This window comes from Chrysochloris asiatica, unplaced genomic scaffold (genome assembly GCF_000296735.1).
Source record: "Chrysochloris asiatica unplaced genomic scaffold, ChrAsi1.0 scaffold00079, whole genome shotgun sequence".
In the NCBI taxonomy this organism is placed as follows: domain Eukaryota; kingdom Metazoa; phylum Chordata; class Mammalia; order Afrosoricida; family Chrysochloridae; genus Chrysochloris; species Chrysochloris asiatica.
Window position 1 is genome coordinate 13,024,963 of NW_006408597.1, and position 17,693 is coordinate 13,042,655.

At 38.6% G+C, this 17,693-nt stretch overlaps 1 protein-coding gene across 8 annotated transcripts in view; it reads right to left on the minus strand.

Moving 5' to 3' along the window:
* The window catches only part of SLC8A3 (solute carrier family 8 (sodium/calcium exchanger), member 3), a 280,420-nt gene that overhangs the window by 8,912 nt on the left and 253,815 nt on the right, over nucleotides 1-17,693 (minus strand). For 3 of the 8 annotated variants that reach the window (XM_006865592.1, XM_006865596.1, XM_006865591.1), the window contains exons 3-5: nucleotides 15,853-15,870; nucleotides 11,261-11,385; nucleotides 10,608-10,707 (exon numbers count right to left, since the gene is read on the minus strand). In XM_006865592.1, coding sequence (XP_006865654.1) covers nucleotides 10,608-10,707; nucleotides 11,261-11,385; nucleotides 15,853-15,870 — 243 coding nt within the window. Of the gene's footprint in view, nucleotides 1-10,607; nucleotides 10,708-11,260; nucleotides 11,386-15,503; nucleotides 15,510-15,852; nucleotides 15,871-17,693 lie in introns of all 8 variants that reach the window. The other 5 variants (XM_006865594.1, XM_006865593.1, XM_006865595.1 and 2 more) reach the window with 3 other exon arrangements.

Genomic DNA, 17,693 nt, shown 5'->3' on the forward strand with positions numbered 1-17,693 from the left:
ATGCTGCCACTTGGCCATTCCATCTCGTTGGGGGTCTTCCTCTTTTTCTCTGACCCTCCACCTTACCAAACATGATATCCTTCTCTAGTGACTGGTCCCTCCTGACAATATGTTCAAAGTATGAGACACAAAGTTTGGCCATCTTGGCCTCCATATAGCTCCTCATTATTCCAACTCAAAGCTTGATTTTTTTCTGTATTTCTTTATGCTGGAGAGATGCTGAATATGTTCTTCTGTTTTGGTTTTCTAGCTCTAGTTCTTTGTACATTACAACACTTTACTTTGTCTTCCTGAGCTACCCTTTGAAATCTTGTGAAATCTACTTCATTTCTTTATTTCACTTATTTTATTCTCATTATTTCTATTTGCTTTAGCTTGTCTACATTCAAGAGCAAGTTTCAGGGTCTCTTCTGACATCTGTTTTTTTTAAATTATTTTTTATACATTTTATGGGTTTCCTCATACTTTTATCTATTTTTTTTAAGGCAGGTAAAATGCCAAATACAGCCAACACTTATCTGTACCTATCTATCCATCTATCTGCCTTTCCCTCCAACCAAGTTAATACATCTACCCTCTAGTTAGTAATTTACCCTCTCTTCTCCTCCCACTCATGGTAACCATCAAATAATATTTCTTTTAGTATGAAAATCTTTTCTGGACTTTTTACAATATTGGTTTCATACAATAGTTACCCTTTTTTGACTGATTCATTTCATTCAGCATAATGCCCTCCAGTTATATTAATGTTATGAGGGGATTTAAAATTCATTATTATTCTTTAACACTGTGAGTATTCCACATGAGTATGTACCATAGCTTATCCACTCTTCCAGTAATGGGCATTTAGGCTGTCTCCATCTTTTTGCTATTGTTAATAGTGCTGCAATGAATATGGGTGTACATGTATCTATTAATACCATGTCTTTTATTTCTCTAGGATATATGCAAAACAGTGGGATTTCTGTGTTATATGATATTTCTATTTCCAACTTTTTAAAGAAATGCCATGTCAGAGAACATACCAGATGGCAGATAGGGTGAAAGTGCAGTGAGGATTTCCATCAGCAGCAACACAGAATACTAGACCAACCATGCTTAGGGGATGGTCCCAGAACTATGAACCACTTATAAAGGAATATTTAGAAAGTTGGAAGGTTTATAGCCAGCGGAATTTGTAGCAGAAGCAAGAAATCAAGTGGTTTCTAATTCAAGGCACTCAGCTACTCCCTGAGTGGCCATCTTAGGTGAGACCAAACTAGGGAAGGACCAAAGCAGCCACAGACACCTGACAGAACTGCAGAGATAAAAGTGTGGACATTATCTGTTTATTGGCCTCTCGCTGTCTGCACACCTCCATTCTGGTGACTAGAGGGGATGCTTGAGCGAGTGGACATCCCACCCCCAACCCCAGATGGTTTGATAATGCATACACACAGATCTCCTCAAAATTTAAAGTGACGGTTTCCATTTAAAACAAAATGTAGCATAAAATGGCCATAGCCAGCCCTGAACTGTTTATCACTAGGAAAAAGGCTCAAATGGGGGTCGTGAAGCAGGACGGGCAGACTAAAAAGGAAATCGGCCAAAAATTAAATCCTGAGTTACATCATAATGACCAACAGGGGCATCTTGAAATTTCTCAGGAAGAAATGTGAAAAAGGAAGCCCATCTCCTGATCACATCTACCTAGAGGCAAACAGAAAACATAAAAAATTCCAAAACACACACCCATCTAAGTTTTAAGACCACAGTTAAACACTGAGTATGCCCAAAAAACAGAAACAGATGACCATATCAGCACACGTCCAGAAACAAGATAAAATGACTGAGACTAATAAACTGGATGTAGGCCTACACTCCATTCTGGAAGGAGGGCAGGCTTTGGAAATCCCTGAGAAGGAATTCAGAAAAATGATTATAAAATGTATCAAAACACTTTACAATGGAGTTGAGAAAAATAAGGAAGAAGTCAGAAAAGCACTACAGGAATGATCAAATAAGATAGAAATAGCATTGGAAACAATTTTAAAACTTACAGAAAGAGATCCAAATGATTAATAATAGAATATCAGAAATGGATAAATCACTGAAAGGGCAAAAGAGTAGAACTGAAGAAATGGAAAGCAGAACTAGTGAGCTGGAAGAGAAATCTTTCAATACCACTAAGATACAAGAACAAGCAGAAAAAAAGATTGAAAAAATCTGAAGAAGATCTAAGATTCATATTGGACAACAAGAAGAAGAATAAATTAAGAATTATTGGCATTCTGGAACAGGAAGACTCACACAAGTCCACAGAGGAGATAGTTGAAGAACTGCTGGAAGAAAATTTCTCTAACATCCTGAAAAGCAGAAAGACAAGCATCCAAGAAGCTCAACCAACCCCAGGAAGGACAGATCCTAAAAGAAAAACATCAAGACATATAATAACAAGCTCCCCAAATCAAAGATAAGGATAGAATCTTGAAGGCAGCTATGGAAAATAGAAGTGTAACATACAAAGGCAAGCAAATCAGACTAAGCTCGGATTTCTCAACAGAAACCATGCAGATAAAAGTTACCAACCAAGAATCCCTTATCCAGCAAAGCTGTCAATCAAATACGATGGTGTAATCAAAACATTCCAGGATAAACAGGAGCTTAGGGATTTTGCCAAAGCCAACCCTGTGATGAAAAACATCCTAAAGGAGAGAACCAAAAAGAACAGACAACAACCAGAGATTGACGTACATGGCAGCATCACCCAGAAGTCAATCAACAAATCTAAGAGTTGAGAACACAATAAAACTATAAAAACAAATTCAGAGGATCCGGGAGGTCAGTCTATGGTGAAAACAATTACAGTATGAAAGAAGGTAAACACAGAGGAACAGAGATCTAGGTGATGGGAAGGTCAGGTAGATTACAAGATATAATAGACTATCTTAAATAGAGGGAAAAGTTAATGGAATATATAAGGTAATCACAAAGGTGGGGTTGGGGTGGGGGCTTTTGGGGATGGTTGAGGAAGGCAATACAAGAATGGTGAGGCAATACAAGAATGGTGAGGAGGTGGAAACACAAGGTAGATAGGGGAATACTGAGACAGGTTTTCATGGGCTAAGTGGCTAAGAGGTAAATAGTGATGCATGCTTAACCTTGGAACAATAGGGCTTGTGATACTGGAATCTAGGCATAGTTTGAAGAGGGGAAATAAATACTAAGATGCTTGATTGTCTTATGAATATTGGTTTCCCTTGCCTACTATTGTAAAATAGACAGTTGAGTGGGATAGAAAAGAATGTCAGGAAACATGATTACAGAAAGCTTGTAAGCCCATCTTTAGCCTATAACTGATTGTAATATCTAAAAGGGGTTCTAGAATTTGCCCAGTGAAATAGGCCTCTTGAGGAGACTTTGCAGAGTATAGGACATTAGGTGGGACCCTGAGTCCCATCCAGAACCTTCTGAGGTGGAACAGTCCCACTAGAAAAGACAAACAGACCAGCCTGGAACAACTAGGCAACAGAAGATGCATCTTCAAAGAAAGATCATCAGGAAAAACCCAAAACAAAAATGTCAGCATTATTGGCTACTACAAGAATAAGCAAGCTGTTTGCCAGGAAGCCATCAAGGCAAACAATCAAGTTCCTTCAGGATAAACCCCCCTCTAAGAAAAAACTCAAAGGGAACACATGAGCAGGCATGCAAGGTTGCTGGTGACCAAGATGGTTTACTGGTGAGTGGAAGAGGGGGTAAGGCAGCAATGAAGAAATGGGCTGAGTTCACCCATGGTCCTTTGACTCCCATTGACCTGGAGATGAGCTAGAGAAGAGGAAGGGCTGCTGGTCCAATGTGTGGTGAGGCCTGGGGACACCTGAGCTTATGGAAAAGGACAGAGCCACAGAGGGCTAGAGATGAAAGTGAAGCATCCAGCTGATATGAAGTGAGGAGAGAGGCACAAGAACATCCACATTTGCAGATAGTACTCATTTGACATAGCCTCAATGACTTGATAATCAGAACTCGACTAGAGGAAGATTAAAAACAAAACAAAAACAAACAATTTTTGATAAAGGAAACAAGGGTAAATTGCTACAATTTGATGAACCTGACCTATACTCATGGAAGTTGTTTTGTTGTGTGCCATGGAGTCGGTTCCGACTCATAGCGACCCTGTACAGGGTTTCCAAAGCTGTCAATCTTTACGGAAGCAGAATGCCTCAACTTTCTACCATGGAACAGCTGGTAGTTTTGAACTGCTGACCTTACGGCTCGCAGCCCAATTCGTAACCACTACGCTCCGTAGTAACTCTAAATATCAACAGAGAGGGAAGGAGTCTTCACTTCAAGTATCGGTGCTATCTCCTCTGTACACAGGGTAGAGAGGGACGGGCAACTTAGACATTGGCTACCTAAAATGAGGGGGTGATAAAAGCATGAAGTGACTGGCTTACAAGGTTTCAAGAGGGAGTTTAATTTAAGAGTGTGTGAGGGAAGAAAGAGTCCCCACTGAATAGTTGTCATCTTGTCTAGATGGGTCTGGTTAAGTAATTGTTTTCATGACTAATTGCGACTATTGCAATTGTAAAGGTAGAAGGTTTGTAACAAAAATGAGGGAGCAGTTAATCTTACAGTCCAGGAACAAAGGATCCTAGGACCATAAAGGGAGAAGCACACAAGCAGATTGTGGGACCTTATCCAGAGAAGCACCAACACCAGAGATGGAGGGAGAGATGGGGACATGGAGAGGGGGAGCGGTTGAGGACTCTAGATTCATGGGGATAGAGGGACTAAGAGATGATGGCTGAGGCAGACTTTCAGAATGTGTCCTTTGGTGGTGTAAATTATTATATATGCCTGAGTGTTTTGTTTTGTTTTTTAAAGAGGTAAAGTGAATAGAGAGAAATACTGCTACTTGATGGTACATGAAGGGGAATGTAATAATTGTGATGAAACAAGTTATATGATTTATTGAATGTAAAACTGATGATTTGCCCTGAAAACTTTCATTCAATCCACAACAAAAACTTTTAAAAAAATAAAAAAGAAATGCCATGTCATTTCCCACAGAGGTTGCACCATTTTACAATCCTACCAACAATGTATGAGACTTTAAGTCTCTCCATACTGTCACTAGCATTTTTTGTTTTCTGACTTTTTAAACTTTGCTATTAATACTGGGGTGAGATGGTATATCAATGTTGTTTTCATTTGTATATCTCTAATGGCTATTAGATTTACATTAGGAAAATCTGCTGCAAAAGACCTCTTTAAAGTCTTAGAAAGCAAAGTTATCACTTTGAGAACTAAGGGGTGTCTGAACAAAGCCATGGTATTTTCAATTGCCTCATATGCATGTAAAAGTTGGACAATGAATGAAGAAGACCCTAGAAAAATTGGTGCACTTGAACTATGGTATTGGAGCAGAATATTAAAAATACCATGGATTGCTTCTGTAATGATTTAAGACCTCAGAAACCCTAAACAGGCTTGCTATGATTCAGAACCAACTTTATGCCTTAACAACAACAACAATACAGCACAAATATACTATCAAACATTAATGAAAACACACAAACTGCATAAGATAGATGTTCTTTTCCAGGGACTGGTCCCTACTGATAACATATCCAAAGTATGAAAGATGGACCTTCCCATCCTCGCTTCTAATGAGCATTCTAGCTGTACTTCCTCAAGACAGACTTATTTGTTATTCTGGCTATCCATGATACTTTCAATATTCTTCACCAACACCAGAATTCAAATGCACCAATTCTTCTATGGTCTTCCTAATTTGTTGTCCAGCTTTCACATGCAGATGAGGCAACTGAAAATGCCATGGCTTGGATCAGGTACACCTTAGTCCTCAAAGTGATATCTTTGCTCTTTAACACTTTAAAGCAGTTTTGTGCAGCAGATTTGCCCAATGAAATATGTCCTTTGATTTCTTGACTGCTGCTTCCATGAGTGTTGAAGGTTGATCCGAGCAAAATGAAATCTTGAATAACTTCAATCTACTCATCTATTCTGTTTATCATCATGTTGTTTATTGGCCTATTTGAGAAGAGTTTTTTGTTTTGTTTTTGTTTTTTATATTGAGTTGTAACCCATACTGAAGGCTGTATTCTTGGATCTTCATCAGTAAGTATTTAAGGTCCTCTTCACTTTCAACAAACAAAGTTGCATGACCTGAATATCACAAGCTTTAATGAGCCTTCCTACAATCTTGATGCCGCTTTCTTCATCTAGTCTAGTTTCTTGGATAATTTGCTCAGCATACAGACTGAATAAGTATAGTGAAAGGATATAACCCTGACATACAATTTTTATGACTTTAAACCATTCCTTATCCCATGGCTCTGTTTGAATAACTACCTCTTGGCCCATGTATGTGTTCCACAGGAGCACAATTAAGTGTTCTGGTATTTCTGTTCTTCACAATGTTAACCATAGTATGTTATTATCCACAATGTTCTTCATAATGTTCACCATAGTTAGTCACTATTCACATAGTTGAATGACATTGCATACTTTGAAGAAGCAGCTCTTCCTCAGTCATATTTTGAATGTCTTCCAACAGGAGCAGTACATTTTCTGGCACTGTGTCACACAGTATTTCATTGTTATTTATAAAGTTTTCAGTAGCTAATCACTATTAGCTTTGAAGTGGATCACTATTACTTCTTCCTAATTTGTTCTTAGTTTGGAAGCTCCATGGAAACTGTCCACCATAGGTGACCCTGCTGGTATTTTAAATATCAGTGACACACATTCCAGCATCACAAGAACACACATGTCACCAAAGTACAACAAGCTGACAGACATATGGAGAGAATTACCAGATAATCCGCCAATTTTATTCCTAAGTATATAATAAAAAACCTTAAAAGCAGGGACTACAATACTTGTACACCAATGTCCATTCCAACATTATTCATTATAGATAAAAGGTGAAAACCACCCAAGTGTCTATCAGCAGATGAATGGATTAAAAAAAAAGGCAGGGGGGATATTTACATTCATTGATTAGTATTCAACTATTAAGAGAATGGAAGTTCTTATACATACTACAATATGAATGAATGTTGAAACCATTATAATAAGTAAAATAAGTCAGACACAAGAGGACAAATATTGTATCATCCTACTTTATGAAACATTTTAACCCATTAAAAAAAAACCATTTTGTTGACTAAATCTCAAATTGTATTCTATAGGACAGAATAGAAGTGCCTCATAGGGTTTCCAAAGTTGCAATCTTTACAGACACTGACTGCAACATCTTTCTCCTTCAGAGCAGCTGGTTGGTTTGAACTGCCAAGCTTTCAGTTAGCAGCTGAGCCACCACAGCTTTTTTGAGAAATATCTAGGAGTCCTGGTATGGCGCTGTAGGTTGGTTTGAACCACAAGGTCAGTGGTTCTAACTCACCAGCTGCTCCTTGGAAACAGGATCGCTATGAATTGGAACTGACTCGATGCACTCAACAGCAACAACAATAGGATAGACAAATGCAGACAGACAAAATTTATTAGTGATATTAGAGGGAGAGAGAATGGGAAGCTAGTGCTTAAGGGATATTGCTTTTCTTTTTGGGGTGATATAAAAGTTTTGAAAATAGATAGGTGTGATGGTTGTACAATATGATGAATGTAATTAATATTACTGAATTGTACATTAAAAAATGATAAAAATAAAAATTTATATGCTATGTATACTTTTTATCTCAATAAAATTTGAAAGAAATAGGGTGCGATACTTTAGAGGGACAGGTAGTGGTGAAGAATGGAAGCTGAGGCAGGCTGTATCTAGTTGCCTAGGTGAAAAAAAGCACAAACAAGCTCTGTATGCCTGCTCTTTACTGAGCACCATCAGCTCTCTTCTGCTGCAGTATCTACCTTGGTTATGGCTATTATCTATCCCTAGAGGGATGGCTGTCATTCAGATCTTGCAGACACACAAGGAGTCCAGGGCCATTCTCCAAATATATCCATGGGGCAGAACAGAAATGGGCCCTGTTAGTCCTTGTCAGGAAATTTGAGCAGAGATGCCTGGTCAGCAGTCTAGGGAGAGAGGATATACTGAGGCCTTTTGGCTCCTTGTCAAGGAAAACTTCTGTAATATTTGGGCAACAGCAGTAGAAGCTGAACTTCTGAAGAGCAGGACTCAGGACATATAAGTTGTAATTTCAGTTTTGCTATAAAGAAAATCTGTACCCTCTTATTTCTGAACTTCAGTTCCCTCATTTGTAAAATACGAAAGTAAATTATGTTGCCTGCCTTCCATTTATTGTATCTTTAGGAACAAAGTAAGGTCACTAGAGAGAAAAGCCAGTGGGATCCAAAGCAGGCAATGTGAAAAAAGTGGGACAACATCAAGAACAGCAGTAGCAAATCTCTCTTTTTGTCTGCACTTTTACTCTGGCTCTATGGCCTCAGGGATATGACTCTATGGGTTGCTATGACAACAAAAATCTCATAAAATAGACATGACCAGTAATACTCCCTATTGGCCCTTTGCTGAGGCAGGACAAGGTGGATTGGTAGTGTGGGAAGGTAATACTTACTGATGGTGGGGAGACCCCATTTCTATAACATACCGAAGGAGAGATTTGGAATCACCCAGGAAAGGGGTTTCTCAGTCAATGCCAAGCATTTCACAAACTCATGATCCCTACAGGTATAAATCAGGATTGTTCCCCATTTTACAGAAAAGGGGGGCTGAATTAATGAGAGAAAGGAATGATAGAAACAAGAATTTATTGAGTATTTGTTTGGTACCTGTTATGAATTGAATTTTGCCACCCTTTCCCCCAAAAAACCAAACAACAAAACAAAAACCAAACAACCATTCTATACCTGTGGAAGTAATCCCATTTGGGAATAGAGGCTCCTTTGTTATGTTAATGAAGCCATCTCAATGCTGGGTATGTCTTTTTATTTATTTATTTATTTTTTTTTGGATGGGGGGGACTTGCCTTTTTGGAATTTACAGTCTCGGCTTTTAGGGAAGGTTTTTACATTTGTCTGTGGATATCCAGGGCTCATGTATGAGATTACTAACAAGCATTACTGAATAATCAGATGAGGGACAGTTTGCTATGTCTACTAGTTGGCTAGAGTCTGATCCTCAGAGCCTATGGTTTGGACGGTCAACAACGCTTGGGCCCACAGGGGCTTGGCCTCCTGACCGGGTCTTCACTGTCTGCATCTGAATCCTCCTTATTTATTGATTGTTTAAGGGACGCTGCCTGTCTTAGGTGGTCAGTGCGAATTCCTCAGTCTTACCAGTCACTGAGACTCATTACAGCATGGCAATGGCTCTGTCTTAAGTAGCCGATGTTCGACGTGATCCTTACCCATCTCTGGCCACACGTCCAGCATAAACAGCCGCCATCCGAGGAAGGCAGGGAGGGAGGAGATCAGCTGGGGACCTCATACGCCAGACGTTGCCGGCCCACCTCCTGCTCTAAGGTGACCAAGCAGGATCACTATGCTGAGGTTCAATCAAGTTCTTAGGGGATCTTACTCTCTAGCAGGGGTAGCAAATTAGTAGCCACTCAGTGTTCACTTTGAGAATTACTTATATCCTAAATTTGAGCATGTAGCTGATAAATATTCACAGACAAGTGTATATTCTTCCACAACCTTCTAAAATGCTGTTGGATTAAGTTCCAATCAATTTCTGGGTTACTGAAAGATAACACAAATCTACTTATACCTTGAGTAACCTTAGCTGGGAGTGTAGTCTGGATATATTGGGTCTTATTTCCTTTAAGCGGTCTTCCTTTCTCTAAAGCATTTAGTCTGTTTTGTGAGCCTTTGTCTATTTACTCTTGGATCATATGAGCGAGACTATTGTCCCTAGACATTTGATTTACATGATGGGCAAAAAAGGTAACAATTCCTGTTTGCGCAGTGATTCTTGACCTGAGAGCAAAGGCACATGGCACGTTTGAGGGCCAGGCACCACAATGCTTTGCCTAGCTTCTGAAAACTTGGGTATGTCTTAAAGCTAATGATTTTTGAGAGATAAGAAGAGCAGATTAGACAAAAAGAGAAGCAAATGCAAATGGGGGCTGACACATGGAGACCATAAAGGAACCAAAGAGCTCCAGGGTTACAGAAGCTAAGACAAGTATCTTCCCCCATAGTTCACAAAGAAAACCTTAGTTCTGTTGCTCTGAATTTAGATTTATAGCTTCTTGAACTGTGAGACAATAAATTTCTGTTCCTTAAAACCACCCATTTGTGTTATTTCTTGTATAGTGACACTAAGATTCTGCTTACCACAATAGCTTTCTGAGAAATGTAGCAATAATCCCCTTTTAGATGAAGACATTGAGGCTCAGATATGTGAACTAACTTCTCCAAGCTCACAAAGAACCAAAATCTGAAAGTAGAGATAGCCATCAACTCTAAAATCCATACGCTTAGCTACTTCATGATTATTCCCCAAGGTGACCCAGTGAAAGAGGTAAACATTTAGGCCTAGATCTGGAAAACAGGACATATAGGCCTTCCCCAAAATAACACTTTCCTATTAATGTTGGCTGTATTCTTCATTCTCAAGTTATGCCTGTGTCTCCAAGCAAGGTCTGTAACCATCTTGAGACTATTCTTACCTGCACTGACAGTGATGGCCTGCATGAACTGGTCCTTCCAGGAATGAGTTCCCACAACCAAGGCTAGATTTGTTTTCTTGATCAATTTGTCCACCGTACTCTGTCAAGGGGAGAAAAACTTGGAATCATAAGATTAGAATGCTCAAGTCATTTAGAAGTCATTGTGCTTCATGGGAATAAAAGATTTCTGCATCCCAGGGGCCTACTACATGGGTTCTGAAAGTTATACATGGAATGGTATTGGGTACTAATTTATGAAACAATGTTTTCTCCTTCTCTATGGTTTAATTTTAGACATTTGATTGTTTGAAGTAATATAACAGAGAATTACAATAATGATTCCAATAAAACTTGCTCTGTAGTTGTGGATTTTAGTATTTTTGCTTACTTTAACAATAATGATGATACAGCTATGGACTTTCTAGTCCATTGGTTCCATATTCAGTATTTTTTCCTTCCAACATTCCTAGGAGGTACAAATAGCCAGCACTACTCATTTCATGTTAAAAATGAGAAACTGGGGTCCAGGGTAGGTAAGTAGTTTGTTCAATTTCAATTTCAGACACTCAGTGGGGAAAATGGAATAAAGTCCCAGGTACTGTGTTTCCCTCCCATTACTCTACTCTTCAATTAGACCTCACTGATGGCCTGACCTTGAACTCATAGGACTCTTCAATGATGACCTCTAGTTTGGGGTGTTCACCCAATATTGGCTTTCCCATTTCTGCTATTCTCTTGACCTCCTCTTCCTCCACAGTCAGTTTCCTGTCTGTAACCTCTGCAACAAAACAAAATTAAACTATCTTTAGCATACTCTTCATTTCCCAGAAGATGATAGTTCAGAGTATTAGGGGTGGGCAGTGGGTGCCAAGTAGCAAGAATGAGAACTATGTGCAGTTTTTAAGTTCCTCTTCTCATGAACTGTTGAGAACTTTATGATCATCAAGCCTTGAGAGCTTTTCTGGTAGGTTTGGGATAAGCATTCCTGTTTCTGTTTTAATACTTCAGTGGGTAACATAACACAAAGGTCTTCCAATAAAATAACACAAAATGAAGACCCTATCATTTGGTGTGATGTTGGGTAAGTTAGGAACAAAAGTAAAATCCCTTGACCTTTAACTATTTTGAACCACTGAGTTTGACTGCCGATTCAGCTACTTAATATAGTAGTTCTTAGTCGGAAGTTGTTGTTGTTGTTGTTAGGTGCCATTGAGTCAGTACCAACTCATAGCAACCCTATGCTATGAGAACTTAACACTGTCTGATCCTGAGCCAACCACACTACTATTGCCATGCTTGAATCCATTGATGCTGCCACTTGACCAATCCATCTCATTGGGGGGGTCTTCCTCTTTTTCTCTGACCTTTTGCCTTACCAATCATGAAATCTTTCTACAGTGACTGGTCCCTCCTGACAATATGTCGAAAGTATGAGTGACAAAGTTTGGCCATCTTGGCATCCAAGGAGCACTCTGCTGCACTTCTTCCAAAATGGATCTACAGGTTCTTTTGGTGGCCCATGGCACTTTCAATATTCTCCTCCAACACCATAACTCAAAAGCATCAATTCTTCTACAGTCTTCCTTATTCACTGTTCAGCTTTCACATGCATATGAGGTTATTGAAAATACCATGGCTTGGGTCAGGCGCACCTTAGTCCTCCAGCTGACATCTTTGCTCTTCAACACTTTAAAAAGGTCTTGTGCAGCAGATTTGCCTAATGCAATATGTTGTTTGATAGTAGGAAGTAGAGGAGCACATTTAATCCAAAGAGAATAATCTACTGATTCACATTAACATCTGTTTCCAACTTTGTTGACACCATCCCATCCCATCTGTGAAGGAGAAAGAAAGAGGATGTTTACCAGAAATATCTATATTTCATACATGTGAGCATTATCCTCACAGTGAGAAACTCAGAAGGACTCCCAAAAACCTTCATGATTATCCAGTGAAAGATCCACAGAATTTCTATAGCAATCAGGTTCATTTCCTTTGGAACACAAATATTTGTTCAAAAGCAAAGCAGAACACAGTTCTTTCTTTCCTTTCCTTTGAGATATTCCCTGTGTCCCTCAGCTTTTAATTCATTTACCAGTGGTATTCTCTCATGTTGAACAACTACAGAATTTATCTACTTCAGCTGGTGAGTCCATTTTAAGACTACTTCACCTTGAAGACATGTTTTCTGGATTGGTGTGAAATACAGATTGAATCTTTTTTATTTCCCTTTGATTAGAAAATTGCTCTTGGCAGCCTGTTTCTTTCAGAGTGTGTTTAAACATATTTCCTTCCAAGTCCATATTCTCACATGCAATTAATTATTTTATTCAGTTCCTTAATTGTTTTTGTTCCACATAGTGAATCTCCAAGGGGGATCCTCTATTCCTTGGATAATCACAAAGATAAAATGTGTCAAAGACCAATGAGATATTTTTTTTTTTTTCTCTATCTTAAGAATTGGTGACAAGGAAAAAAATTCATTGAAAAGATTATAAATCAATGGTATAAGTCAACAAGCAGAGAACCTTATATAAGGTAACGTAAGGATCTTCTCAGCTGGTCTGAATGAACTTGGTAAATGATGGTGTGGAGAATTCCCAAGCAGGCTGTTTTACTCAGTGTTTCTGACACCAATCAGAGACGGCAATTCCAAAATTCTTGAGAGCTGTCCGTGGTGCTGTCCTCCCTTTTCTACAGGAGACCACTATTAGAATTAATCCATTCTTTCTCAGGAATCTCTGCCCTTCTGTATATTTCCAAGTCAGAAGATATCTTTTATTAGCCTGACTCATTTAATCCATGGAATCTGAGTGTCTGGTTAGTTAATTCTGAAGATAGGTCTGGGAGCACGTAGGTATCCTAGATGCACCAGGTATCCTAGAAGCCAGACTATAAACCACTCTGAGAAAAAGCATTTGGGGAAAACATAAAGATTCCTTAAAAGCACAAAAACACTTGTCCTTTCAATGCAGGTTTGACAATCAGCTCACACTGTCTATCCTTACAGTGACAGTATTATTTAATTCCTTACTCTCTAATCCCCTCACATCATACTTTACATGTACCACTAGAACCTTTTAACACTATAATGAGCTCCCCTGTGACATACAAATGTATCTGTCTAACCCACTGTTTAACTATTAATATAGCACTATATCCTACTGGCAGGATATTGATCTACCTATTGAACTGTCCACCTGTGTGCTGACAGTTTTTCCATCTAACTTTCTGAAAAACTCGCTGACAAAAAAATCTTATATTTTTAGATCTCCCATAGTCACACAGAGGTATTCCATATATATATTTTTAATTAATTAACTCACATGTCTTTAGCAACTCTGATTTAGTGTCTTGGTTTGGAAATAATTTCTACCTCATTTCAATTTAGTAGTAATAATTCTTTTAAACTAAAATTAAGTTTGTTGAGAGAACGATAAATATCAAACCTAAAAGATTAGTGACGTGGACCATTAGCTCATCTGACACTTCGGAATTTCAAGTAAAGAGAATAAATGACAGATTATCTCATTACCTAGATTTCAGATTGATGTGGAAAATCACTAAGAAAACTCTCAAATATAGGAAAATGGAGGGAAAGAGAGAGAAATCAGAATATAAGATAACTAATAGGATGGGAGATTGAATAAATATTATAAGAAAGAGTTTGTCAGGCCAGACTAGAATAGGTTTTGTGAATGCCACAGGCATTCCCAGAGAGAAGTCAGATGATGCAGCGATTGTCCTCATTCCAAAGCTCCCAAGCTTGGTAGTGTAGCTCACATTAAACATATTTATTCTCTTGACACTAAACATTGTTCATCATTTTTGCCTCTCCAACCAGAAAAATTAGAACAGGAATTTGAATGTCTAATGAATTTGAAGCCTAATCAAGGATTCCTAAATTAGAGGTTCACAGATTGAAAGGTCAAGAAAAATGTGCTCTCTTTTCTATTTTAGTTTCTATTACTATTTGTGCATATATTACAAGTATAAAGAAGCTTACATAAATCAGAATCTTGCGTGTGTGGCTAGTGGAGAACAGAGGTAAGAGTTGGAACAAAGAAACCTAAATACTTTCTCAGACAAGAGGATAACTGAAGTGAAGAGAGAGATTCTATGATATCAAGACACTGTGGGAATCATGGAATATGTGAGGTTGCAAGTAACTCTTATCCCTGTTGGTTTAAGAGGGAAGCAAGCGGCCAAGGAAGCTGAAGTAATTAATTTTTCAAAGAGGAGAATGTAGGGGTTACCTTCATTTTTTAAATTAAGGATCCAAGGAGGCAAAACTACTTACTATGTACACTATCCCTCCCTGAATCCAAGATGTCATCTGTAAATGACTTTGGATACCAATGAACTCTGTAAGCTATTTGACGTCTTAAATGACCTAACCATTGTTCTATTTTCAAAGAACTGATTAAACGCAAGAAATCCTTTAAAAATATATTGAAAATTCTTGGACAACCCACTCAATTATAGTTCTGCTGGATATGCTGGAAATGATTTCCAAACTATCTGCTTACAAAGTTGGATGTTTATGATTACATTCCTTTCATGAAAGTATATTTCCAAAATAGGTGTGTGTCTTACACAGGATCTAGATTCTGCATGTAGATCTGTTTGAAATAAATTACTTAGAAGTTCTATTTCCAGACAGAACATCGTCCCACCAACCAATGTATCCTAATTCTTGTTCTTCATGGCACATATGGTTCAAGGGTCAATGATGAATGAACCAAGTTTTTAGAAATTTAGTTCTTAGTAGTGGTAAGATGGAAGATCTTCAGAAAATTACTTTTCAAGTTCTCACAGCAGCTGTTTGATCCTTTGGGATCAGAGTATTTTCTTCTAGATCCAAGCACAATCCTATTAGACAATTCTGGTTCTGACTGTCATCTTTTGTCTCCATATCCTGAGATGATGGATGAATTAAGACACAGGAAAAGTCTGATCTACCATCTCTTTGATAAGTTTAATTTATGTTTCTTGTCCCAGAAAGGACCAGCTATTGATAGAATTTTTGTTTTGTTTCTAACAGCTATTGATAGAAATAGTGTTCAAAGGATTGTCTCCTTCCTCTCAATTAGTTAAAGGTGGGGAAACAAAACTCAGACTTCAGCAGAATTTGTCAGGCTAACAATTATTTCATATTTCCTATTAAATTAACTAAAGAACATCAGTCTTAAACCAAATAATGGCACTGGCAAGAAACGGAAAAAAGGGGCTAGTTACCTCTTACCTGGAGACAACAGGAGTGCTGTTTGCAAATGGATACCAGACAAAAGGAAGAAAGAAAAGGAAAGAATATTAAGTTTTCATCTTGAATGTGTCTCTAGGTATTGTGGCTGCTGGCAGCATAAGAAAAACAGTGAGCTTAGTAGTTGAGAGCTCTGCAGCCACATGCAAAAGGCAGCATTTGGAGCATGCACAGCAACAGCAGCAGCAGCAGCAGCAGCTAAAGGTATGAGTTTCTGGAGAAGCTGCCATGCACCAGGGCCCTGTAATTATAAGAGCTTTCTCCTTGCAACCCTAGGCCTTGGGATGAAGGACTGAAGATCAGGGAACCAAGTGTAGAGCATTTGTGATCTTCTAAGGAGCTCTGGTAGCATAGTGATTACAAATCAGGCTGCGAACCTTAAGGTCAGCAGTTCAAAACTACCAGCTGTTCCACAAGAGAATGATGAGGCTTTCTGCTCCCATAAAGATTTACAGCCTCAGAAACCCTGTACAGGGTTGCTATGAGTTGGAACTGACTCAATGGCACATAACCACCACCACCAGGGGACCAGGTTAACATATTTATCCTGTAAAGAAGGAGCAAAAACCTAGTTACCATGACAACTATGTAAATTGCAACCCTGCTAGAGTAGCTGGCTTATCTATAGTGAATATGACTCTGGGGCTTGAACAGAAACTCAGATCACTTGGTAGTGGTGAGCAAGAGTGGAACAGTGCCCAGTTCTATGTCTTCTATTTCTAAACTCATAGTTATATCATGTAAGCTGCTCAGTGCCTATAGGTTTCCCATGACCACAATTGGCTTCCAAGCTACCATGTTGAACAGAATTCTTATTTCTCATTAAAAAAAAAAAAAAGAAAAAAGGTTAAGTCCCACAAAAGATTTCCTCAAATGGTTTATATTTTTTATAGATACATTCAGCAAGTCTGGGATCCTGAATTCATGCAATTTTGTTTGACCAGTGTTTAACCAAATGCCTGCACTTAGCAGGTTTTCAGTAAAGATTTGTATTTGCTGCCTATTTTGGCAATTGCCTTTTCTATAGATCTGATGATGCTACATTTCTGGATGGTAATCTTTTTGTTCCATGAAATGGCAGGATAAATCAGAGTCCAGATATTCTGCACCATAGAAACTATCATACTGAAAGCTATTTATAGAAGAGTCTTTTCCATCATTTGTCAGGTCTGGGAAGTTGAGTTAAAGAAACACCCAGCGTGGTACCATTTTTCTCCTAATCCCTGAATTTGTATTTCCAATAAACTCTTTTAGACTTCAAGATCCCCAAATCAAAATTTCTTATGACACATCACATTATCACTTTGATGATGTTTGATTCATCCTCTCACTTTTTGGATCTTATCAAATAAAGGTTTGGGAACATGCGTGCTACCATATATTACTGATGCAGATGGTGAACTATGGAGATTACTGAAGAAGACAGGGTGCATGAATGATTTCTTCTAAGACTCTGTAGGAATGCAACTCAGGTCTGTTATTCGCAACCTCATATTCATAGTCACTAAAGACACATACAGATCTAGGATTTGGAGTAGAGTTTTTCTGATATCTTCCATCTAAATTTCCAAGGTTGTTTGTTAATCAATCAATAGCTCTCCTCACTTCATTGAGACAGAGAGATGGTGAGCAAGAGGGCTTGTTCATTCTGCTCCTTCTGCATGGAAGAGTCCTCCTGGCTCCCAAAGTCCAGAGATCCCAACATAGCATTGTAATTAGCTAGGCCACACAGGGAAGTTCTTTCCCAGTGGTCTCCGATGCCCTGTTTTCATACTCAGAACACCCAGCTCATTCTTATGACAGATGCAACTGCATCATGCTTT